Source organism: Danio aesculapii, chromosome 25 (assembly GCF_903798145.1).
Source record: "Danio aesculapii chromosome 25, fDanAes4.1, whole genome shotgun sequence".
In the NCBI taxonomy this organism is placed as follows: domain Eukaryota; kingdom Metazoa; phylum Chordata; class Actinopteri; order Cypriniformes; family Danionidae; genus Danio; species Danio aesculapii.
In genome coordinates, this window is record NC_079459.1 from 2,607,444 (window position 1) to 2,632,830 (window position 25,387).

At 37.8% G+C, this 25,387-nt stretch overlaps 1 protein-coding gene across 1 annotated transcript; it reads right to left on the minus strand.

Moving 5' to 3' along the window:
• Positions 1-2,525: 2,525 nt before the first annotated feature.
• On the minus strand, positions 2,526-23,096 carry adat1 (adenosine deaminase tRNA specific 1). Its single transcript, XM_056452132.1, has 9 exons — positions 22,772-23,096; positions 19,953-20,021; positions 19,809-19,863; positions 17,494-17,624; positions 15,866-16,412; positions 14,019-14,164; positions 8,207-8,306; positions 7,991-8,077; positions 2,526-2,722 (listed from the first exon to the last, which is right to left on the minus strand). The coding sequence occupies exons 1-9, from the start codon at positions 22,917-22,919 to the stop codon at positions 2,590-2,592; spliced, it is 1,416 nt and encodes a 471-aa protein (XP_056308107.1). The 5' UTR covers positions 22,920-23,096; the 3' UTR covers positions 2,526-2,589.
• Positions 23,097-25,387: the final 2,291 nt, after the last annotated feature.

Genomic DNA, 25,387 nt, shown 5'->3' on the forward strand with positions numbered 1-25,387 from the left:
TACTTCTGTCGTCACCCGTCATATTGTGCTCTCAAACATTAGATCCACAGCATTTAGTGATTGTTTTTCCTCTTCTTTCGGTGAATGGTGTTGCAGTATTATCACAGACGCTTCTTAATAATGTCGACACGGAGAATATAAATATATATAGTCACTTTTAATGTTTTAATTTATCTGTATTCTTTTTTCCCCTGTAAATTATGTATTTAAGATTACTGAAAGGTAAGGTAGCTGGATGACCTAACCAATAAAATCCGACACCAAAAAATAACTCGCCACTGTTCTCATATGGAGTCATTTTTGAGTTTAAACCAGACTATAGAATAGACAAGCTGTGTCACTCGTTTAGTTTTCAATGGGGAAACGTGTAACGGTCGATATGGCGAATGAAGCCCCGCCTTCTAGTACAGCAACCAATCATTGATCGCTATAGACTGATGATTCTCCAGGGGAGGGGCTTGGACTAGACGTGAGTTTCTGCCGATTTTTATGTGATTCGAATGTTTAGAAATGAAACTGAAGAGATAGTTGTTGTTTAATTTTATTGGCGATTCCTATTATGAAATGTAATCGTGAGCTTGGCAAGCTATTTTGGAGAATTTGATGTTTCCCCATTCAGACAGAATGTCAGAGAGTACTGCCCATAAAGTGTTTCAAACAGAAGCAGAAGTTACTCTTATAATTCACGCATAGCTGTTCGGGGTGTAAAAAAAGTTCGCAGATATTTAAAGATGCCTATTTTACTGCAGTCAGACACCAGGGGGCGATCACAATGTTTCCTTATTCAGACAGAATGCCTGAGTGTACTGCCCGAGAGGCGTTTCAAACATGGCTGCCGAGTGAAATTACTTGCCTTAAAGGGACTTTGTTTAAACTGATTGTGTTTACTTAAAACATTAGCTATGCTTCAATCCACCTACTTTGTCCATTTTGGAATATCGTAAAAAAAAAAGCTCGATGAGAATGGCAAGATGCGCATCAAAAAACCTTTGGGTGCAGCTGAGTAGATGAACAGTGTATCCGATAAGGAAAAATGTGGATAGACTACTATTGAAACACATGTAACGAATATATTCCAGCACACGATCAATAAAAATATTAAAAATAATATAAAATAATAAATAATAATAAATAAAAATATATCACTAATGATCAATATAATTTGTAGTATCATGTTAGCCAGTTTTACCGTTTGTTATTGCGGAATCTTGAAATGTCCTGATTGATCGACGAATAAGAATCGAGCTTTCCAGACAGCCGCGTAATAATATTGGATGAACTGCGAGGAGAATGATCGCGCCTCATTTTACGCCTCATTAACACTTTACAGATTGTTAGCAGTTTGGAAGTTACTCCTATAATTCGCGCAAAGCATTATAGAGCGTAAAATAACTTTCGTAAATTTAAAGATCCCTATTTTTATTACATATACTGTAGTTAGACACCAGGGGGCGATCACAATGTTTCCCCATTCAAACAGAATGTCCAAGCGTACTGCCCGAGAGGCGTTTCAAACATGGCCACCGAGTGAAATGACTTGACTTAAAGGGACTTTGTTTAAACTGATTGTGTTTACTTAAAACATTAGCTATGCTTCAATCCACCTACTTTGTCCATTTTGGAATATCGTAAAAAAAAAAGCTCGATGAGAATGGCAAGATGCGCATAAAAAAACCTTTGGGTGCAGCTGAGTAGATGAACAGTGTATCCAAAAAGGAAAAATGTGGATAGGCTACGATTGAAACACGTGTAACGAATATATTCCAGCACACGATAAATAAAAATATTAAAAATAATATGAAATAATAAATAATAATAAATAAAAATATATCACTAATGATCAAGATAATTTGAAGTGTCATGTTAGCCAGTTTTACCGTTTGTTATTGCGGAATCTTGAAATGTCCTGATTGATCGACGAATAAGAATCGAGCTTTCAAAACAGCCATGTAATAATATTGGATGAACTGCGAGGAGAATGATCGCCCCTCATTCAACGCCTCAATTAACACTTTAACGATTGTTAGCAGTTTGGAAGTTACTCGCGCAAAGCCTTACGGAGCGTAAAATAAGTTTCGTTGAATTTTAAGATCCCTATTTTTATTACATATACTGTAGTCAGACACCAGGGGGCGATCACAATATTTCCCCATTTAAACAGAATGTCCAAGCGTACTGCCCGAGAGGCGTTTCAAACATGGCCACCGAGTGAAATGACTTGCCTTAAAGTGACTTTGTTTAAACTGATTGCATTTTACTTAAAACAGTAGCTGTGCTTCAGTCCACCTGTTATTTTGCACATTTTGGAATATCGAATATTAAAAATAAGTTAAATGGAAACGCTATCAATTTTGAAAATTCGCATAAAAAAACTTTTTGGCGCAGCCGAGTAGATGAACATAGTAACGCATTTAACGAATATATTCCAGCATACAATAAACAAATAAATAAATAAATATATCACTATTGATCAAGTTGGCTAATTATTAGTTTTACCGTTCTGGAGATAAAAGAGAGAAAGACAGTGAATGTAAATACGTTTATTAAACCTTCAGCGGTTGAAGCTCCAGTGTTGGTTTGGCGAATCCTCTATTGAAACAGCAGCAGTTGTCGGGGCCCGCGGGGCCACTGAGGGAAGGCCTGCAGACGCAGCTGTGTCCAGGCCAGCTGATACGACTCTGCCGCCTGCTTATAGTCCCAGTACGTCTTCCAGTCCTTTCCACTTGAGCAAGAACAGAGAAACAAACACATCCATCAGACACAACAGATACACAAACAACACCTGCACACTGTAGGAGAGCAGAGCTCGGCGGGAGACATCACGTTTCTCTTTCAGACACACACTGCAAACCCCTCAGCGAAACTCTTAACAGAAAGATGGAGTTTTATATGTGAGAGTAGAGCAGCGTCAAAAACAAAACAGACATCAATGGCAGCACTTCCACTTTTAGAATGTTCTATTTCAGCTGATGGACAACATAAACATTGAAAGCCAATCAGAATACATCCTGCTTTAAAAAGCTCCAGGAGCTAAAGTGACATGACAAAACGACAACAATTTTTAAAACAATTCAGTCACTATGTTTCCATTCGGCTATTAATATGAGCATTTTAGAATATGCAATGCCAAGATGCAGATCAAATGTAGAAAATTAGCAATAAAATCACTGAGTTGGTTCAACTTTTCATCCAATAACTGAATAAATATGATTTACTGAATAAATTCCAACGTGCATCAAAAAAGTCATGTAATTTTAACAAATCATGTGACGACAAAAAACTGGAGCGACACATTAATGGACAAACCAGCAGACCGATAGCATTGTAAAACTTCTGAAACATCTTGGTCATTTTTGAAATCCCTCCATCATCACATTCATTGATTTTCTTTTTTGGCTTAGTCCCTTTATTAATCCGGGGTCGCCACAGCGGAATGAACCGCCAACTTCCATCATCACATTGGTTCAGTATTATTATCTCCAGAACTGTCTTGAGGGTCTAAACTCCCAAAGAGAATCTCAAAAGCCCTTAATTCTAGTAAAATTAAGGCATAATCCCAATTCGACCCCTTAGCCCTTACCTTTCGTTTTGCGTGTTCCCGTGAAGTCCCAATTCTCTTTAGCTTGAAGGTGTAGGGCTAAGGGGAAGGGGTAGATACCCCTTCGAAATGAGATTATTGAGGACCAACCAAGAGGTAAGAAAATTTCCCAGAATACACCAGCCACAACAGCAAAATCACTTTACCCGGAGGTGCAGACATCCACAAATTAGTATTTTTTTTCATTACTGTAAATTTTTACAACAAACAAGCATATATTTTAATACATCCCTACAGAAAAAAACAGCTTAAACCAGCCTAGGCTGGTTTTAGCTGGTCAACCAGGCTGGTTTTAGAGGGGTTTTGGCCTTTTTCCAGCCTGGTCTTAGCTGGTCAGGCTGGGAGATGACCAGCTAAAACCAGCTTGACCAGCCTAGCCAGGCTGGGAGCCCAGCCAAAACCAGCTCTTTCCAGCTTATCCCAGGCTGACCAGCTAATGCCAGGCTGAAAATGGCTGGAAACCAGCCTGGAAGTGGCCAAAACCCCTCTAAAACCAGGCTGGTCAACCAGCTAAAACCAGCCAACCAGTCTAGGCTGGTTTAAGCTGTTTTTTTCAGTAGGGATTCATAAACGTGTTCATGTTTTACCGTCATGCTTCAAAAACCCCCCCCGCTAAATTCCACTATCCATATCAGTATCTATTTATCTACCTTTAGTTTTCTCTCAGCTCTGGCAGTGTGAGGGGTTGAGCTCAAGCGCATCAAATGAAAAAGTTAATGAGAGGGGGCGGGGCATGTCAGATACTAAAGAGCATTTGATTGGTCAGAAGATTTGATGAGAAACGCAAGTATGAGTTGACGTAAAAACATTGATCTAAATAGGCGGAAGCGACAATCTACAAGATGTTTATATCAGGTTTATATCTTCTAAATGCGTATTTTGGCATTGTTTTGTGCCCCACACTACCTTGCAGATATCTTTAAGACTAACATGCAGATACTAACATCTAAAAACGTTATTTTAATTTCACGGGACCCAACACACGAAACCGAAGTAGAAACATCTGCGAGTCTTCTATAATTCTAGGCGTATTGTCGGAGCAATGCAGAAATCCTCTGCTAATGAGATTGTGAAAGTGGACGCAGGCTGACGGAGAGCGTGTATTCTGGGACCTCACTGGATGGATCATTGTTCTTGAGTCTGTCAGCGGCGTAACTGGAGCTGGACGCGGGGCAGGATCGCTTTAAAGATACCAGACCTCCAAACAGAAGAACACTGTTCCCTCAGGTCATCACCTAACAAAGATCTACTGTTCAATAATCACGCTGCGTTACTAGAATAAAACACAAATATGTCAAAAACAAAATCTAACACAGCACTGAATCTGATTACCATAAGGTAAGAATTGAGGCTTGGGTTAGTTGTTGCTGCAGTTTTCTCTTTTTTTGGTCAATGATGTCTCAAGATGTTTTGTAACACCTGTTAGTTAAACATGAATGAATGAGGCGTTTATATAGCACTTATTACACCCAAACAGTTTCACAATCACAATCATCAAGTTTGCAACTTCCACATGATGCTCAAAAGGAGAAAGAGGGAAGACACCACTTCAGGAGACCAAGACCCGATTATAGGTTGTTTTCACATGACATCATTGATGACGCTCAAAATTCAGATTGAGGGCAGGAAGTGGTTCTACATAGGAATCGCTATCAAAATGTCAAAATGTGTCTGTCTTATGTTGTTTAAATCAACCAAATTAAGAAATGCTGAACAGCTTTTATAGACTTCCAAAAGAGAAGTTCAAGAAACTGGCTAAAAATGAAAGAAAATGCCGCAGGTAATAATAATAATAACTAGATTATTACAATTCATCGAGACAAACTTTGAGGCTGGCTTGACGAAGCCTGTTGGTAATAGTTTATTTAGTTTAAAACAGTTACAAATATATAAAGGATAGACAGACAGACAGATAAATAGACAGACAGACAGATAAATAGACAGACAGACAGATATATAGATAGACAGACAGATATATAGATAGACAGATATATAGATAGACAGACAGATAAATAAGACAGACAGACAGATAAATAGACAGACAGACAGATAAATAGACAGACAGACAGACAGACAGACAGACAGACAGATAGATAGATAGATAGATAGATAGATAGATAGATAGATAGATAGATAGATAGACAGACAGACAGACAGACAGACAGACAGACAGACAGATAAATAGACAGACAGACAGATATATAGATAGACAGACAGATATATAGATAGACAGATATATAGATAGACAGACAGATAAATAAGACAGACAGACAGACAGACAGACAGATAAATAGACAGACAGACAGATAGATAAATAGACAGACAGATAAATAGACAGATAGACAGACAGACAGATAGATAAATAGACAGATAGACAGACAGACAGATAGACAGACAGACAGACAGACAGACAGACAGACAGACAGACAGACAGACAGACAGACAGACAGACAGACAGATAGATAGATAGACAGTCTTCAATCCAGATACAGAGACAGTCTGATGCAGAGTTTTGAGCTCACAAAGTTTGATCCAATGTTAAGTCAATGAGAGTCTTTTGAATGGAAGTAAACGTTTTCCTTTAAAGAAGAAAAGATACTTATTTAGACACATAAAATTACATTTAAAAGTTACAATTCAAGGAAAACTGGGACATATTGGTGAAATATACTCAATCCATTTACTCCAAATTAGAAAAAGTATTCAGGCTGTGTCCTTAATGAGAAAGATGACATATATAGTGTGCGCTGTATCAATCCATTCTTTCACTTTAGCTGACTCTCATTTTAACCGTTTTTTTGTAGTTACTTTTTTACAAGCTGCCAGAGGAATAAATAACAGTTTCTTGTCTTTATTAATCCATCCATCCAAATTTATATTACCCAAATATAAAGATTCACAAGTGAAGTCAATCTCTACTTTTTTCCAGTATGGGGTTCATTTCTGACAATCCCAAAAAACATGATCGTGATCAGCTACTGTTCCCCACACATTCTCCAGCAGCTAGTACCCTTTCCTCTATGAATTTCCTGTGATGGTGTGATGAAAAACCTTCGAACATTCATCCAACAGAATTCTCTCCACATGGCTGAGCTGGTACTTTTCCATTGAGTTGAACAAATATTCCCCCAATCCTCATCTGAGATATTCAGATTTCCTTCCATTTTCCATTGATAGTGTATTGTCCGGTACAGATTCGCGAAATCCTTTACATAATTGATATGATCTTATTAAATTGTTTCTACAAAAACTAGCCGTTACTTGACATAGCCGACAATAATACAAGTTTCTGGCACCGCAGCATCTTGTTGTTATATTTAATTTTCAGATTGCAGATTTTATTCAACAAAACTAGCATTAGCCTAGGATTTAGTGCGAGTTGGTGCTACTTAGCCTTATGGTCAGTGCAGTAAGTGACTGTATTATCATCAATAATGTTACTTGTTGAGCGCACAAGTTCGTAACATACAAAAACACATCATACCTATGAAATATTCTGCCTTTTCTGTTTTCTTCGTTTGCTCGTTACTACATCCGTACGCAGCACTAAAGTCCAGCATCTACAGATTGGCTTTGTCTTGACTAGTGTTGTTGAATGACACTTGTCCTGGGAACCCTGTACAAATGTGGCGGCGCTATTGACGCATGCTCAGGGCCTGTATGTGATATATAGTGTATATATCTATGGTATGTTTTAGCATGGAACTTTTAACATAACTTTTAACAAAGTCGCTAACATGTTTTAGCGAATTGTTGACATTTTAGCGTGTCATTTAATATTTAATAAATCCGATTAGCTTTTTTTAATAAAACAATTACAATAGAAGCAATTTCTCATTATAATATGAAATATTATATTATTGTTTATAGTTTAATTAAATTTATTCAATTCAATTTTACAAAAATCTATTTAGCACTTGAGTGTAGCAAAATGTATGATTTTTATCTTAAGTTTTTATTGCAATATCCAAAAACAAACATGCTGCTAGCATGAATTAACTCAGTGCTAGCATGTTTTAGCATGTAAATGTGTTGTACACATTTATCTTTGAAATTCTGTGCATGCCTTTTTGCCATCGGTAGTTCTATTTCATGCCAGTTCTGTGCGCTAGCATGCTTAAAAACATTTGAACACACCACATAACATTTTGTTTTATGCTATGTTTTAATGTGTTGCTAGCATGATTTAACTTGATGCTTACATCTTTTAGCATGTTAAGTTGTAGTCTCATTTAGCATTCCTCTGAAAAGTCATTCTGACCAACAGAAAGATTATTTGTTTAGCATGTGGGCTCAACTTGAGCTGTATTTTACTGCACTTTTGACAAGAGACAACTTTTTATGGCTACAAAGTATCACTGAAATATCGCTAATGTTAGCCATTCCACTCACCAGAGGGTTTCTGGAAGCTCAGAGTCTTCAGTCGCTGCCACCACTTTCAGAAACAAATGAAAGAGCTCCACTTTACAGATTAACGATCTACACGTGGAGAAATATGAAACATAATAATCATGAGCGCTAAATGTTTTATGATAACACTGCTAGTACACCATATTAACCAGGTTTCCGGTCATGAATGCTAATCTAATAGTTTGTGGTCATGTTTACCTGGCTTGTGATGTGCCCAAAGCTTTTTTAGTGACTCCCTGTTTATAGCCGTTAGCGGTGACATCTAGAGGCTGCTGGGAAACCGCACACCAGCTGATGGCTGCAATGACATTCACACGTCCGTTAGGTTAGAAAAGCAGGAGAAAACGCCAGGAAAAACATCATATCGGCAAAGACGACCAATGAAAGCAGTCGTGTTAACATGTTTAAAGCATGTTTTAGATCAAAACTAGCATGTTTTAGCAGATTGTAACCCTGTCGTTAGCAGGTCACTATTACCACTTCACTAGCATGCTAACAGGGTGTTCTGAGCATGTACCACCACACTGCTAACACTGATTTTAACAAATCACTAACATGTTAAAGCACATGAATGACATGTTTTTATTTCTGACATGCTACTATGTTTAAGCATGGTGCTAACATGTTTTAGAATGTTGTTTGCATGTCCCTAGCATGTTTCAGTGCATTGTTAGCATGTTTTAACAGGCCATTAACATACATTAGCTTACACTATATTAAGTTGCTAACAAGTACATCATTAGCATGATCTAGCATATCACAAACATGTTCCTACTATGTATAAGAATGGTGCTAACATGTTTTAACTTTATGCTGGCATGCCTTAGTACATCACTAGCATGTTTCAGCACATTGTAACCACATCGTTAGCAGGTCACTAACATATATTACCATGTCACTAGCATGCTAACAGTGTTCAGATCCACTACGCTGCTAACACTGCTTTCAACAAATCACTAACATGCAAATTGCCCCTGGACCTGTTTTTCTGACATGCTGCTATGTTTAAAAATGGTGCTAACATGTTTTAGAATGTTGTTCGCATGGCTTAGCAGGACCCTAGCATGTTTCAGTGCATTGTTAACATGTTTTAACAGGTCATTAACATATTAGCATTAGCTTACATTGTATATTTATGTCTTTCTATTAGTATACCACTAGCATGATTTTACACCATTATCACAAACATGTTAAGTTGCTACTATGTATGTGATAGCATCTTTTAATTTATTGCTAGCATGTTTTAGCACATCACTAGCATGCTTCAGTACACCATAACCATGTTTTAACAATAATATGTTTAACACAGTACATATTTTTTAATAAGTTGCTGTATTATTTTGATACAGTATGTTGCTAATATGTTTTACCATGCTGCTAGCATGTAAGATGGTTTTCCATGGTGTTATCATATCTTGTTAACATTAAATCCCATTCCTAAAGTCATAGCATGTTTTTTTGCCCTTTGCTACCATGTTTTAGTAAGTTGGTATTGTTTTAAAGTTTCTACAATGCATTAACACATTAACATGTTTAACACTGCGAATACATTTTAGCGCATGGTTGCTATGTTGGTTTTAACTTGGCGATTATGCAGTTTAGCATGTTGGTAACATGTTTTAATACGTTACTAACATGTAACCAAAAGGTTTCAAGCATGTCTCAACACAACACTAGCATGTTTCATCATGTCTTCAACATCAGCAAATCTTTAGCATCTAGCACGTAGCTACAGTAGCATGTTGTAATGTTTTAGCACATGCTTAGCTAGCTTTTTGCTTAAGTGTATAAAATTGGGATAACATGTTTAGCATATTGACGTTTCAGAATGTTCAAAGCATGTTTGTAACATTTTAACATTTACTAGTTTATGTTTACTTGTTTGTTTTCAGTTTTTCTAGTAAGTAACATATTCTTTACAGGTCAAACCAGAAATGTCTTCTGTTTAGCATTTATTAGCACATCTTAGCACAAGATTTTCAATAATATAATATGATATTATTGTATGAATAATTCATTAATATCCCACTGATGTTATAGATTTCGTTCTAGCTTCTCTTATTGACTTAAAATCTGACAACTTACCACTTAAATCCTCCAATATATATATTTTTAAAAATATGTGTCAATTAATTTACGTCTTTTGTTGATCCCTTTAAATAAACCCTGTATTTGCTCACATTAATGTTATGATTATCAGCGATTTAGGGACTACAGATCACTAACGGACTTTAAATCCACCATTGTGGACTACAAGTTCCAGTCATGCACCGCTCAAACACACCTGTTCCAAGTTCCAGTGATGACACACACACACACACAGACACAGCTGAAGCTGTTCATAACTGATTACATGGACTATAAAGAGAGCACTCACACACACTTCTGTGCTGAGTCTTGTAAACAGTATTGTGAACATTACGACATATTTTTCTTGCCTTGCCGTGTTAGACCCTTGCTTTGTTTTATTTGTTTATTTACGTTGTCTGCTGCCTGCCTTTTGACCATCCGCCTGTTATTTGACTACGACTCTGGATTTGCCTGTATACATCTGTTTGCCCTGTGTTGACCTTTGCTTATTTGACCATTCTTAATAAACCTGCATTTGGATCCGCACTTCCTTTGTCAGCATCCACTTCACATTACATTTAAACATTTAATGAAGCCAAACGGACTGCTTGATTAATAACTTTCAGAGAGAAAATAATATAAAAATCAAGGCTTTTATTTTTATTTAATTACATTTTTATTATTAAAGTCGTGTGCATTTGTAAAGATTAAATGTTCAAGTACAACATCTGTAAGAACTTTTTTTGGTGATATTATATGTATTTTTATTAATAAATGCTATTATTATGAACTTTTTTTGAGTGAAGAGTAATTACACGCTTAAAATCCCTCTTAAAAGCTCCCCTATTTACAGATTCATCCATACACAGAAAACAAGGACAGGATTGTTGAATTATTAAATACTTTTTGGCACAGTCAGCACAGGATCCAAGAATCAGGGTTATTACCCTAATCTGAAACTAAAACCACAGAACACACCTATTATTACTTGAAATAAATCTCATTTTTGTGTCCTTTTAGCTAAAATTATTTGTTTTTTGTGCTCATTGAACGGTTCATTCTGTTTAAAAGCTTTTTGAGTATACTGTGGATTTAAGGAAATAAACGGCTTTCCGTTTTTTAAGTTGCTAGTATGTTTTTCTGTGGTAATAGAGCGTTTTATTATATTGTTAGCATATGTTAGCATGATGCTAGCAAGATTTACCATGTTTTAATCGTTATTTAACTTATATTAGCACTCCGCTGACTTTACAGAAAGTTGCTAGCATGCTGAAACACGATTTAGCAAACACTTAGCAAGTTGTTAGTATGTTTTTCCATGATAGTTTTAACATGTTGAAAGCACATTTAAACATGGCTACTCTTTGCTAACATGTTGTAATATGTGATTTTAGCAATATTTAATAAATGCCAAACATAATAAATGCCATTTCTTTAATAAAACAATTATCATACAAGTAATTTATCATTATAATGTTAACTATATTTATCTCTGAAATTCTGTGCATAGCTATTTGCCTCCAGTATGTGATGCCACTTCTGTGTGCTAGCATGCTTTAAACATTTGAACACACTGCATAACATTTTATTAGTATTTGCTAACATGTATCAACACACTGCTAATGTTAAACATGTTGCTAGCATGTCTAATGACTTATAAATAATGATTAAATGATGACAGTATATTCATTTTTTGGTTGAACTAACCCTTCAACAAAACGTATTAGTGACACTAACATACAGTAACGCTACTATGAATGAAAAGTAAATCTTATGGAAACAATAAATCTAAGCACACATCAGCAGCCTCCACCTTATGTAATAATAATGAAGACGGAGTGCTGGAGAAACACGTCAGACAATGTAAACAGGTTGTCGATATACTTGTGCAATCTGCTTTGAGATCCTGAACACGTTAGAGACGTAAGATGAATGTCACACACTTAAAAAAAAAAGAGCGGGTGTGTGCTGCTGACGCATTCACACTGCATCACTGCTCTTGTTTCCATCTGACATGATGTGCCACTCGTGCCAGATATAGAAAGAGAATTGTTTTTTATTTATTACTTATTGCATTATTACACAGCAGTCTGGAATGCTTGATTCTGATCTGCTCAATTGTGCCCTCTAGTGGGTTTTTCATTAAAAGGAAGGTTAGAAACTCGGGGATTTAGATTTGCATTTGGTAAGCTACTAAAATATGGCTGGTATGTCTATTCAACTGAAAGAATGTCTGTAACCAAATAGGTGTACACTACCTGAACAAAGTCTTGTCGGCTATCCAAGTTTTAGGAACAAACTTGACTTCTAGTTGATCATTTGGTATCAGAAGTGGCTTATATGAAAGGCAAAGGCCTCTAGATTACGCTTATTTTACCACAATAAAAGATGATTATGCTTTTAATTTTAATTACTTATTTAAGACAGTAAGACCTGACTTTGTCGCTGAACAGAAATAATGTCCAGTATCGAATATGTGGTCATGCTGCAGTGGAAACAGAATGAATATTATGTCTGACTCCATCATGAGCTCAATAATGTTCATGTCTGGTGACTGGGCTGGCCAATCCTGGAGCACCTTGAGCTTCTTTGCTTTCAGGAACTTTGATGTGGAGGCTGAAGTATGAGGAGCGCTATCCTGCTGAAGAATCTGTGGTTTGTCAGGCTGTTGATGTTGCCATCCACTCTGCAGAACTCTCACACAACTCCATACTGAATGTAACTCCAAACCACGACTTTTCCTTCACCAAACTTGACTGATTTCTGTGAGAATCTTGAGTCCATGCTGGTTCCAGTAGGTCTTCTGCAGTATTTGTGATGATTGGGAACAGATTATTCATCAGAAAAATCCACCTTCTGACACTTTTCCAAATGATCAACTAGAAGTCAAGTTATTATTGGTTGCTCTTACACCTGGGATCGACGACAAGACTTTTGTCAGGTAGACATAAAGCTATTTTATTGACAAAATACAACTGTTCGTGATGTTTACACTGCCAAAAATAGGCAGATGTACAATATCCCTTACTTATACTGTACTACAGGGCTGGATATCACTGAATGATTTGAGTAATTTCACAGCTACAACAGTCAAAAATCACATCAAAACACAACAGAAGGCTTTGGAGGAGGTGTGTGTGAAACTAGTGCGACACGCAGGAGTAGTTTGAGGACACAAATCTGACAAACACAACATCTGAAGTGGTTTAGTTACTCATGGCGTTCCTCAGGGCTCTGTGTTGGTCCGCTTTTATTCACTATTTACTCAGTATTCGACCTCTAGGACATATTTTTCGTTCAATGGCAGGGGTCACCAAACTTGTTCCTGGAGGGCCGGTGTCCTGCAGGTTTTAGCTCCAACCCTAATTAAACACACCCGAACAAGCCTAATCAAGGTCTTACTAGGTTTACATGAAACACCCAGGCAGGTGTGTTGAGGCAAGTTGGAGCTAAACCCTGCAGGGACACCGGCCCTCCAGGACCGAGATTGGTGACCCCTGATCTATGGTATTAACCCAATTTCATGCGGATGACACAAGTTTATCAGATAAACAAGAATGCTGACTTCGCATGTCTATCTGCAAACATATTATGGTATTTTTATGCTTTAGAACAGCCAAATCCTTACATACAGCACCTTTAACATGGTCTTGACTAACATTGACTGAATGTTCAAATCTGACTGAAAGGTTTTTAATTAGCCTCTGTCATTTGCAAAGACTTATGGGATTGTAGTTCTTTTAATAAACCATTAATTTCACAGACTTAAAATTGTGTATGTTTTTCATATACTTTACTTCAAATCCCAGTTAGTCATGTTGTGGTTCTACGGTTTGATTAGGAAATTAAACAATATCAATGAACAAGTGTGCGTCGCTAATGCTCTCTAAACACTGCAGCTGAATCGGACAACAACACAAGACGCTGTTTGTGCGCTCACCTGCTCCGCATGGAGATATTCGGCCCTGCGAGTGTGCGTGTTTGGACTCAGTGTGTGTGTGGTTGTGAGGAAACTCCAAGCTGGACTGAAGAAGCTCCGGATCATGGAAGGAGAAACCAGACGGCAAATCCTTCACATGAGAACATCTATGAGAGATGAAAGGATTTTATTTAGAATGGAGTTTAATGAAGTGAACATGGCTGATAATAACTAGGCCCACACGGAATCTGCGCGCGCAGAATTCAGCAGATTTTAGCCCATTATTAATTCTGTTTATTTACTTGATGTAAATGTGTGTAAATCTATATTTATTCAGTTTTTAAGTTAATTACAGTAATATTATTGACTAATATGAAAATGTTCATCTGATTTATGTACAATGCAGTGTGTACAGTAATATTTTCTGTCGTTTAGTAGAGATATTATATGAGAGACTTGCTTTGTTTACCAAATAAAGTGAATCTAATTAGATTTACATTTTAAACATTAAATAAAAGTGTAAAAGATATTATTTTTTATTTCACATATTAAGGTTTTAGTTAAGATACTCCCAAAATATTTCCGCAGAAATCCGCAGATTTTTACCAAAATTCTCAGCAGAAATAGCAAAAAACGTCCGCAGATTCAGCTAATAACTTATGCCTTTACATATATGCCTTTATCATTTTCAAATGAATGAATTATTACTTTTTTATTAAATAATTTTCAGTTTATTCTCCAAAAATGTCCAAATTTTGTGTGAAGAAGCCAATTTCAAACCAAGGCCATCTGGAGCTCCAGCATGTGGAAAACATCTATTAAAAAGGGGGTTATTAAAGGTGGTTTATAAGGTCATTTCTGGCCAAAACTGCTAATAAAGTGGCCATTAATGAGAAAATAACCAAAACTTGAAAACCACGAAACCCTTTCCACAACACCTGAAACAAGACTAAATATTCCAGAAAACGCACAAAGCTTTCTGGTTTTGCTCTTAAAGACAAGCTCTGCCATGCAGGAGGCTGAGATTAAACACACTAATAGTAGAGGTGACAAAAAAATCCTATTATAATTTCTACAATCATTATTAAACACTATTTTTGCAGACAATTCAACCAAAGTGGCTGATTCATTTAGAAACAAATGACCATCTTCAAACGGAACCGAGTGAAATGATCCATTTAAGAACATTAAATCAGGAATGAAAGGATTGTTTTAGCTAAAGATAAAGGCCATGTTTGACTCATATTTAAAGAATTAAAAGACTTAATTTATATTGTCTGTGCACTGAGATTTAAAGGGATTTTAAGAATTGAGTCAATTGATTTGTCATTACAATAATAACTAGAACAGAACTAGAACAGTAACTTAGATTGTTACTAAATTAGATTGTTGTAAATCTGACTGAAGAGTAAACTTGAATTATTTGTAATGTGTTAATATGAGATGTTTTCTATCAGACAATATCTTTTCTATTCTCCACTGTAGAAATTATTACAGTATTATTATTTTATAAGGGATTATTTGATTGTTTTATGATGATTGATAAGTGATGATGAATATAAATACCAGAGCAAATTCATCTGACTTGTAAATTGGACTCAATGATAACTTAAAAAAATCAGTTTCGTGTTAACGTGACATGTTTCTGTCCGATATTACAAGTTTCATGCATACTGCCACTATAAGTAAACGTTCTTTTTTGAAGGATTTGAGATGTGGCCCTTCACTTGGTTTGTAAAACTTGATGTGGCCCTCGGGTCTAAAAAGTTAGCCCCCCACTGCTCTAAACTCATACGACCTTCAAACTTAAAGCTTCTGCCTGAAATCTGATTGACTTTTAAAATGAGTGAATAAAAGAGCTTGTTGACCGCGTGTAGAGCGCTCTCCGCAGGGCCGGACGGCTGTATGGACTCTTCCCCACCAGCACAGCACTGAAGTACAGCGCCTCCTGCAGGAAATGCATCAGCAGCGCCCCCTGGAATCCTATAATGCACCAGCGGGCCAGTTTATCACTGCAGGACAGAGACAGCGTTGGCTCTCCGCGACCCGGCTTGACCCGCAGGAGCCCAGTGTGGTGATAGAGCAGCCCAGGCTGCAGGGGGTCTCTGGGGCCATCAGGGACACTTTTGGCCCCGGTGCGATGCAGGTCCAGCAGCTCGGCGTCACTCCGCTCACTGCAGGATTCATTTTCTGCGTCAGCTTCATCCTCTGCATCTGCTGAATTCCTGCAGGATGGTTGTTTGTCGCTAGTCTTGATTTTAGGATGTTTGGTGTTCTGCCTGGTCTCCTTCAGGTCCTGGTCAGCGGGTCGTTTCAGGCCTCGCGGCTCTGAGTCGTCATTCTTGGTTGTTTCCTTCACTGGTTCACAAGGCTGAGCTTCACTGCCAGACATGGGGAATATGGAGGCATCACCACCTGAGGACACACCAGCAAGACTATCACCACAGCGGAATGAACCGACAACTTAATATCCAGCATATGTTTCACATAGGGCGACACAGTGGCACAGTAGGTAGTGCTGCCGCCTCACAGAAAGAAGGTCACTGGTTCGAGCCTCGGCTGGGTCAGTTGGCGTTTCAGTGAGGAGTTTGCACGTTCTCCCTGCGTTCGCGTGGGTTTCCCCCACAGTCCAAAGACATGCGGTACAGGTGAATTGGGTAAGCTGAATTGTCCGTAGTGTATGAGTGTGAATGAGTGTGTATGGATGTTTCCCAGAGATGGGTTGCAGCTGGAAGGGCATCCGCTGCGTAAAACATGTGCTGGATAAGTTGGTGGTTCATTCCGCTGTGGCGACCCCGGATTAATAAAAGGGAATGAATGAATATTTCACACAGCCGATGTCCTTCCAGCTGCAACCCAGTACTGGGAAACACCCATACACTCACACATTCACACACATACACTTTGGCCAATTTAGCTTATTCAATTCACCTGTATCACCGTAACACAGGAGAACATGCCAACTGTCCCTGCCAGGACTCGAACCAGCGACCTTCTTGCTTTAAGGCGACAGTGCTAACCACTGAGCCACCATGCTGCCCACATAATATTTGACTAGATATTTTTCAAGATGCTAGTATCTAGCTTAAAGTGACATTTAAAGGCTTCACTATTAGGTATAATAATAGACTCAACACTGGCAGAAATAAAATGTACACAAATGTTAATGTATTTTAACTTATATTTAAAACACTTATATTTATTTTAAATATTTAAAATAAAATTGAATGAATAAAAACGTTATAAACTCATAAAAAATACAACATTACTTAAATAAAATGAGAACATTTTTGAAAATCCAAACTATTACAATAGCATAACTATATCTAGCGTATAAGGAGAAGGCATACGCAAACGTTTGCTAACATTGGCTAATCCTCAGAACCGATATCAGCAATGATCTAGGAGGAGTTGGAGATGGTGGAGGGAGTGTATATATGGATTGTATGCTCCAAACTCATATCCAGTATGATCCTACAGCAACGGCTGAACTCACAGGGTGTTTGGCTGGTGAAGAAGAGGAAAGAAACTCCTGCTTTAAGTCTCCATTTTCCTTTTTCAGATCCCGCACAGAAAACATCAGAGCTCTGACCGCTCACAGCCTTCAGCAGCTGCTCCGTCAGATACCTGCACACACACAACAGCATCCACATTGTAATACTATAGTAAATACTGTTTTTGACCCATTTTCTTAAACCATACTATAGAGCCTTTTCACATTTCTGGGAAGATGTCATAGATGGTAAACTCAGAGCTCATTGAATTAGAGAGTACAGCTAATCATTTACAATCCTATTTGCAGAAATGGGGTGACGCAGTGGCGCATAGGTAGTGCTGTCGCCTCACAGCAAGAAGGTCACTGGTTCGAGCCTTGGCTGGGTCAGTTGGCGTTTCTGTGTGGAGTTTGCATGTTCTCCCTGCGTTCGCGTGGGTTTCCTCCGGGTGCTCCGGTTTCCCCACAGTCCAAACACATGCGGTACAGGGGAATTGGGTAGGCTAAATTGTCAGTAGTGTATGAGTGTGAGTGAGTGTGTATGTGTGTTTCCCAGAAATGGGTTGCAGCTGGAAGGGCACCCGCTGCATAAAACATATGCTGGATAAGTTGGCGGTTCATTCCGCTGTGGCGACCCCAGACTAATAAAGAGACTGAATGAATGAATGAATGAATTTGCAGAAGCGGTAACGTTTTTTTGTACGCAAAGATTATATAATACATTCATAAATGCATATAAATACTTTTTTTTTTTATTAAAATATTAAAAACCTTCAAGGATTTAAGATTATAATGAGTGTGAAACACGTCTTGTGAAAAGGGTTCATATTAAAGTACTTGAATTAATCTGCTGTGGTGATTCTATCTGGTAACCAGATAGAACAACTATAGTAATACAATCAAATGACCCAATACTGTCATATACTACAACTACAGAGTATATTATTCCACAATACACCACATTTACTGTGGTAACAGTTACTAAAAGCTATGTATTACAGTTTATTAGTTCACTATAAAGTCTATTTACCTGACATTATAAACCCTACACTACCTGACAAAGCTCTTGTCATCGATCCCAGGTGTAAGAGCAACCAATAATAACTTGACTTCTAATTGATCATTTGGAAAAGTGTCAGAAGGTGGATTTTTCAGATGGATCATCTGTTGAACTGCATCCCAATCATCACTAATACTGCAGAAGACCTACTGGAACCAGCATGGACTCAAGATTCTCAGAGAAATCAGTAAAGTTTGGTGAAGGGAAAGTCATGGTTTGCTCCTGAAAACAAAGAAGACCAAGGAATGGCCAGACCAGTCACCAGACATGAACGTTATTGAGCATGTCTGGGGTAAGATGAAGGAAGAGGCATTAAAGATCAACACAAAGACCATTGATGAACTCTGGGAGTCCTGCAAGAACGCTTTCTTCGCCATTCCAGATGACTTTATTAATCAGTGATTTGAGTCATTGCAGAGATGTATGGATGCAGTCCTCACAGGACATTATTTCTGTTCAGTGACAAGACCTTTGTCTAATCAAAGTCAGGCCTTACTGTCTTAATGAAATCATTAATAATAAAGACATGATCATCTTTTATTGTGGTAAAATAAGCGTAATCTACAGGTCTTTGCCTTTCATATGAGCCACTTCTGATACTAAATGATCAACTAGAAGTCAAGTTATTATTTGCGGTTCCTAAAACTAAGACTTTCGTCAGGTAGTGTATAATGCATACAGTATAATACACTTTACTATAGTATGGTCCTAAAACACTGTAGGGTTTACTCTAAATTACTATAGTATTTTTTCATGTGGAAAACAATCAAGTAGTTCTGCTTTAAAGTGTCAATAAAGGCTTTTTAACTTTTCCAGACTGACGATTTATAAATGTTTATTCATATTTAAAATAAATGCTATTCTTTTGAACTTCCTATTCATCAAAGAATCATCAAAGAGGCCCAAAATGATGCAGTAAACATGAAAAACGGATATTTTTATTACAAAACAAGAAGGACTTTATTTAATAGTGATCTGCTTTACATCAGAATGCTTCAGGCAGGCCAAGTACTGCGTAAAGTAAAGCTCTTTTCATTACCATTCAAGCAGATCTCCGTTCAACAGCTTACAGGACGCTACATCCGCCTGACGACTGTCAAACCCATGATCAAATACACACGGCAAACACATAAATCCAGCAATTATGGATCTGTTTGCACTGTGTGTGTGTGTGAACTGTATTTAAGTAAGTATTAAATGTCAGAGCTCATCATAATAAACAGTAAAGACTGGATGTGGTTTGTGAATGTTCATTTACCGGACAGATCCTCTGCGTGCGATAACCTCAGCGTGACTGTCGTTCAGAACATCGCCTGCAAACACACACACACACGCACGCACAGATGCAATACAGATTTACATTTGATCGGCTGTTTAATTAACGGTTTTATTAACGGTTTACCTTTCATGCTCATCGCAGAGCGGCCGATGCATTTCGTGCCAGTTCCCAAAGACACCACCTGCTTCTGGACTGATGTTCAGATGGTTTAATATTATTATCAGTGTGTTTTTGATATCAGCACTGTATGGCAAGCCATTTATATATTTATCCCCTGAACTATAGTCTATTTCCTCATGACTTTTTTCTTTAGTAGGGCTGGGATAGTGAATGAATGTGTTGACAATGGAGAAATGATTCTGCATCGATTTACAAATCCTTACAGATACCTAGCACATGAACCTAAAATAATCATTAATAATTAAGGAATGGTTTAGCTGAGGACAGGAGTGTTCATAGTGAGCTGTAATTTACGTCATAAAAGCCGTAAGGGGCAGAAAGTACATTTGACTGTTTACAGTACATGACTCGGGCAAACACACAAGCACTCTTATTCATGAGCAGTTGAGCTTTAAAAACAAGCCGTGCCATCTGCTGTTACAAACTAGTCTAGACTAAAGAGCACCATCATGAAATCTGCTCTATTTAAAACTAACCTAGTGCGCCATCTGCTGTTAAAACTAGCCTAAAGCACTGTCTGCTGTTAAAAACTAGCCTAGAGCGCTGTCCGCTGTTAAAAACTAGCCTAAAGCACTGTCTGCTGTTAAAAACTAGCCTAAAGCACTGTCTGCTGTTAAAAACTTGCCTGGAGCGCTGTCCACTGTTAAAAACTAGCCTAGAGCACTGTCTGCTGTTAAAAACTAGCCTAAAGCGCCATCTGCGGTTAAAAACTAGCCTAGAGTGTTGCCTGCTGTTAAAAACTAGCCTAAAGCACTGTTTGCTGTTAAAAACTTGCCTAGAGCGCCATCTGCTGTTAAAAACTAGCCTAAAGCACTGTCTGCTGTTAAAAACTAGCCTAAAGCACTGTTTGCTGTTAAAAACTTGCCTAGAGCGCTGTTCACTGTTAAAAACTAGCCTAAAGCATTGCCTGCAGTTAAAAACTAGCCTAGAGCACTGTTTGCTTTAAAAAAAAATAGCCAAGAGCACCGTCTTATGATAAGAACTAGCCAAAAGCTCAATGTACGGTTAAAAAAACTAGCTGTAAAAAAAGTAGCCTAGAGCACCATTTGTTGTAAAAACTAGCCTAGAGCGCCATATGCTGGTAAGAAACTAGCCTAGAGCGCCATCTGCTGTTTTAAAAAACGACCTAGAGCACCATCTGCTGGTAAGAAACGAACCTAGAGCGCCATCTGCTGTTAAAAACTAGCCTAGAGTGCCATCTGCTGTTAAAAACTAGCCTAGAGTGCCATCTGCTGTTAAAACGAACCTAGAGTGCCATCTGCTGTTAAAACTAGCCTAAAGCGTTGCCTGCTCTTAAAACTAGCCTAGAGCACGGTCTGCTGTTAAAAACTAGCTGTTCAAAATAGCCTAGAGCCCTGCTGTTAATAAACTAGCCTAGAGGGCCATCTGCTGTTGAAAACTAGTCTAGAGCGCCATCTGCTGTTAATAAACTAGCCTAGAGGGCCATCTGCTGTTGAAAACTAGTCTAGAGTGCCATCTGCTGTTAATAAACTAGCCTAGAGGTCCATCTGCTGTTGAAAACTAGTCTAGAGCGCCATCTGCTGTTAATAAACTAGCCTAGAGGTCCATCTCCTGTTGAAAACTAGTCTAGAGCACCATCTGCTGTTAATAAACTAGCCTAGAGGGCCATCTGCTGTTGAAAACTAGTTTAGAGCGCCATCTGCTGTTAATAAACTAGCCTAGAGCGCCATCTGCTGTTGAAAACTAGTCTAGAGCGCCATCTGCTGTTAATAAACTAGCCTAGAGGTCCATCTGCTATTGAAAACTAGTCTAGAGCGCCATCTGCTGTTAATAAACTAGCCTAGAGGGCCATCTGCTGTTGAAAACTAGTCTAGAGCGCCATCTGCTGTTAATAAACTAGCCTAGAGGTCCATCTGCTTTTGAAAACTAGTCTAGAGCGCCATCTGCTGTTAATAAACTAGCCTAGAGGGTTATCTGCTGTTGAAAACTAGTCTAAATCATCATCTGCTTTTTAAAGCTACCCTAGAGCGCCATCAGCTGGTAAAATTAGCATGTCAAACAATTTTCTAGTCTTTTTTGATAAATCCTTTGATATTGCTGTTAAATTCAATAATATTTTTGTTAATAATTCAATGTTGTAGTGTTTTTCCAAATTTACTTCATTTTAATTAAATGTTTAAAAAATATAAGATGTTTTTTTTATTCTGGGTTATTAACAGCAAACACTAATAGCAATATATATATTATATATATATTAGTGAAGGTATTTAGAAATATTAACTGTTCATCGTTGCACTTTTAAAAGCCGTCGAGGCTCTTGTTGGTAATAAAGTAAATATATTTTCTTTTTTTGTCAAAATAGTAGTAGCAGCAACATCTTTCTATCTATCTCTGTTGTCTAACTGACATCAAATAAGCTTAGAAACAAAAATAATCTAAATGTAATCCAAAAATAGTCCAACTGTTGCCATAAATATTGTAATTAGTAACCTATTACAAGTTAAAAGTAATCTACTAAAGCTCTAATAATAAGCTACCAGTACCAGTACCTTATGAATAAGAACTAGCATCTAATGAGTAAGTGCTAGTATGTAAAACTAGTATGCAGATTAAATACTAAGGTCTTTTTAAAAGGTTTTAGTATAAATTATAATAGCCAGTAGCTATACATAAACAACAACCTGTCCGTTATCGAAAATATAAATAAATAATAAGCACATGTTGAATGAAAACAGACTCTAGAATGTTGAATATGAAGCCGGCTTGCCATAATCACTGACGCGTGTTTGAGTGTTTCTGACCTGTTTTCTGCTCTGGACAGTCTGTGATCTGAATGACAGCCGCTAGTAAAGTCCACTCTCTGCCAGACTCGGGTTTCCCTCGTTTGGGCAGTTTATTAAAGTGATTATAACACAGACTGGCTATTTCGTCAGGGCTCCACATCATCATCTGCTCTCATGCGCGACCAGAGGAAATACAAGTACGGTGAAACTGACCGTGTGCAGCACTGTTATTGCAGTATTTGTGTACTCACACATGCGAATTATAGACGCAGAGGGTTATTAATGTAATTTCTTGAGCGGTTTTTCGTGTCTTGAGAGGAAGTTATGCGCCCTCTGAAGTAAATAAAACGCTACTGGTTTCAAAATAAAAGTCGTAGCACACGCGCGATAGAGGGCGCCATTTTACAAGACTACTTGAACAGTTAACAAATTAAGAGTCCTCATATACATGTACGTCTGATAGTGTTTCTATCTGTTTAGGTTATAACGTTGTCTTTTAATTACAAAGCAACCTATTTCTAATAAAACGGACATTTTGATATACTGAAACATTTGCTTTTTTTATCATGTAACATTAGTGCTCTTACATTAGTGGTTTAAATAAATTACATTTCTTCTCAGGTAAATATTTGAATTTATTTTCACAAATATTACGATGAATGCAATGAATGATAAGTAGATATACATTTTTTTTTAGATAAAATATATAAGTTATTACACCACTTTTAAATTGTTTCGGTATTAGTAGTAGCTAGCTAGTAGCTAGCGAAAGTTAAGATAAGGGAAGCTCAGGTAAGGTAAGTTCACTTAGATGTTTATTATAACGTTGAACAAATGTTTGTACTACTTTTAAAGTTCAAACTCACCATTAGAAAACTTAATGCCAATTTGACAAGTTTTCCGTACACTGTCGTAATGGTTTTAACATACAATCTGATTATACGGTAAAGTAACTAAATATTTAAGTGTTTTTTTTTAAGGATTTTTGTTTTTGTCAACTAACATCGTTTAGGTTGGATCAAATTAAGGAATTAATATAATTTACTATGACATTACATTTTATATTAATAATAATAATACCTTACATTGATATAGTGCTTTTCTGGACACTTAAAGCGCTTTACACATTGGGGGGAATCTCCTCATTCATCTCCAGTGTGCAGCATTCACCTGGATGACGCGATGGCAGCCATATTGTGCCAGACCGCACACCAGCTGATTGGTGGAGAGGAGCCAGAGTGATGAAGCCAATTATGATATGGAGATGGTTAGGAGGCCATGATGGACAGAGGCCAGTGGGCAAATTCGGCCAGGATGCTGGGGTTAAACCCCTACTCTTTTTCGAGGGACGTCCTGGGATTTTTAATGACCACAGAGAGTCAGGACCTCGGTTTAACGTCTCATCAGAAAGACTGAGCAGTATTGAGTCCCCATCACTATACTGGGGTGTTAGGACCCACACAGACCACAGTTTGAGCACCCTATGCTGGTTTCACTAACACTTCCGGCAGCAATCCATCCAGGTACTGACCGGTTGCAGCCCTGCTTAGCTTCAGAGGACAACCATGTGTGTAGCACAGAGCTAGCTGCCGGCTAATTTTACAGTTAATAAGCTACTTTTGTAACATTTACTACTTTTACTCACACTTTCGATCAATTTGATGCATCTTTAATTAAATAAAAGTGTTAATTTATATAATATTTATTAAATAAAGAAGATCTCAGGAATGATTTATACAGGATGACGTGAAACTAAAACTGAAGTAAAAAATGTAAATAAAAATACATTTTAAAATATATATTTAAGTAGGTCAATATACAGGCAATATAAAAATGTCCTAAATGAATTGTAATTGGAAGAGATATAGCTATATTATGCGTAGGCTTTTATTTGTTTTACTTATTTTCAATGCAAATGCCATGTTGATGCTAGAGGTGAGAGGAGAATGGCCAGACTGGTTCCAGCTAATAGAAAGGCAACAGTAACTCAAATAACCACTCGTTACAACCGAGGTCTGCAGAAGAGCATCTCTGAACACACAACACGTCCAACCTTGAGGCAGATGGGCTACAGCAGCAGAAGACCACACCGGGTGCCACTCCTGCCAGCTAAGAACAGGAAACTGAGGCTACAATTCACACGGGCTCACCAAAACTGGACAATAGAAGATTGGAGAAACGTTGCCTGGTCTGATGAGCCTCCATTTCTGCTGCCACATTCGGATTGTCCGACAGAATTTGGCATCAACAATATGAAAGCATGGATCCATCCTGCCTTGTATCAACGGTTTAGGCTGGTGGTGGTGGTGTAATGGTGTGGGGGATATTTTCTTGGCACACTTTGGGTCCATTAGTACCAATTAAGCATCATGTCAACACCACAGCCTACCCAAGTATTGTTGCTGACCATGTCCGTCCCTTTATGACCACAGTGTCTCCATCTTCTGATGGCTACCTCCAGCAGGATAACACACCATGTCATAAAGCGTGAATCATCTCAGACTGGTTTGCCGAACATGACGAGTTCACTGTACTCAAATGGCCTCCACAATCACCAGAACTCAATCCAATAGAGCACCTTTGGGATGTGGTGGAACGGGAGATTCACATCATGGTGTCAATATGGAGCAAAAT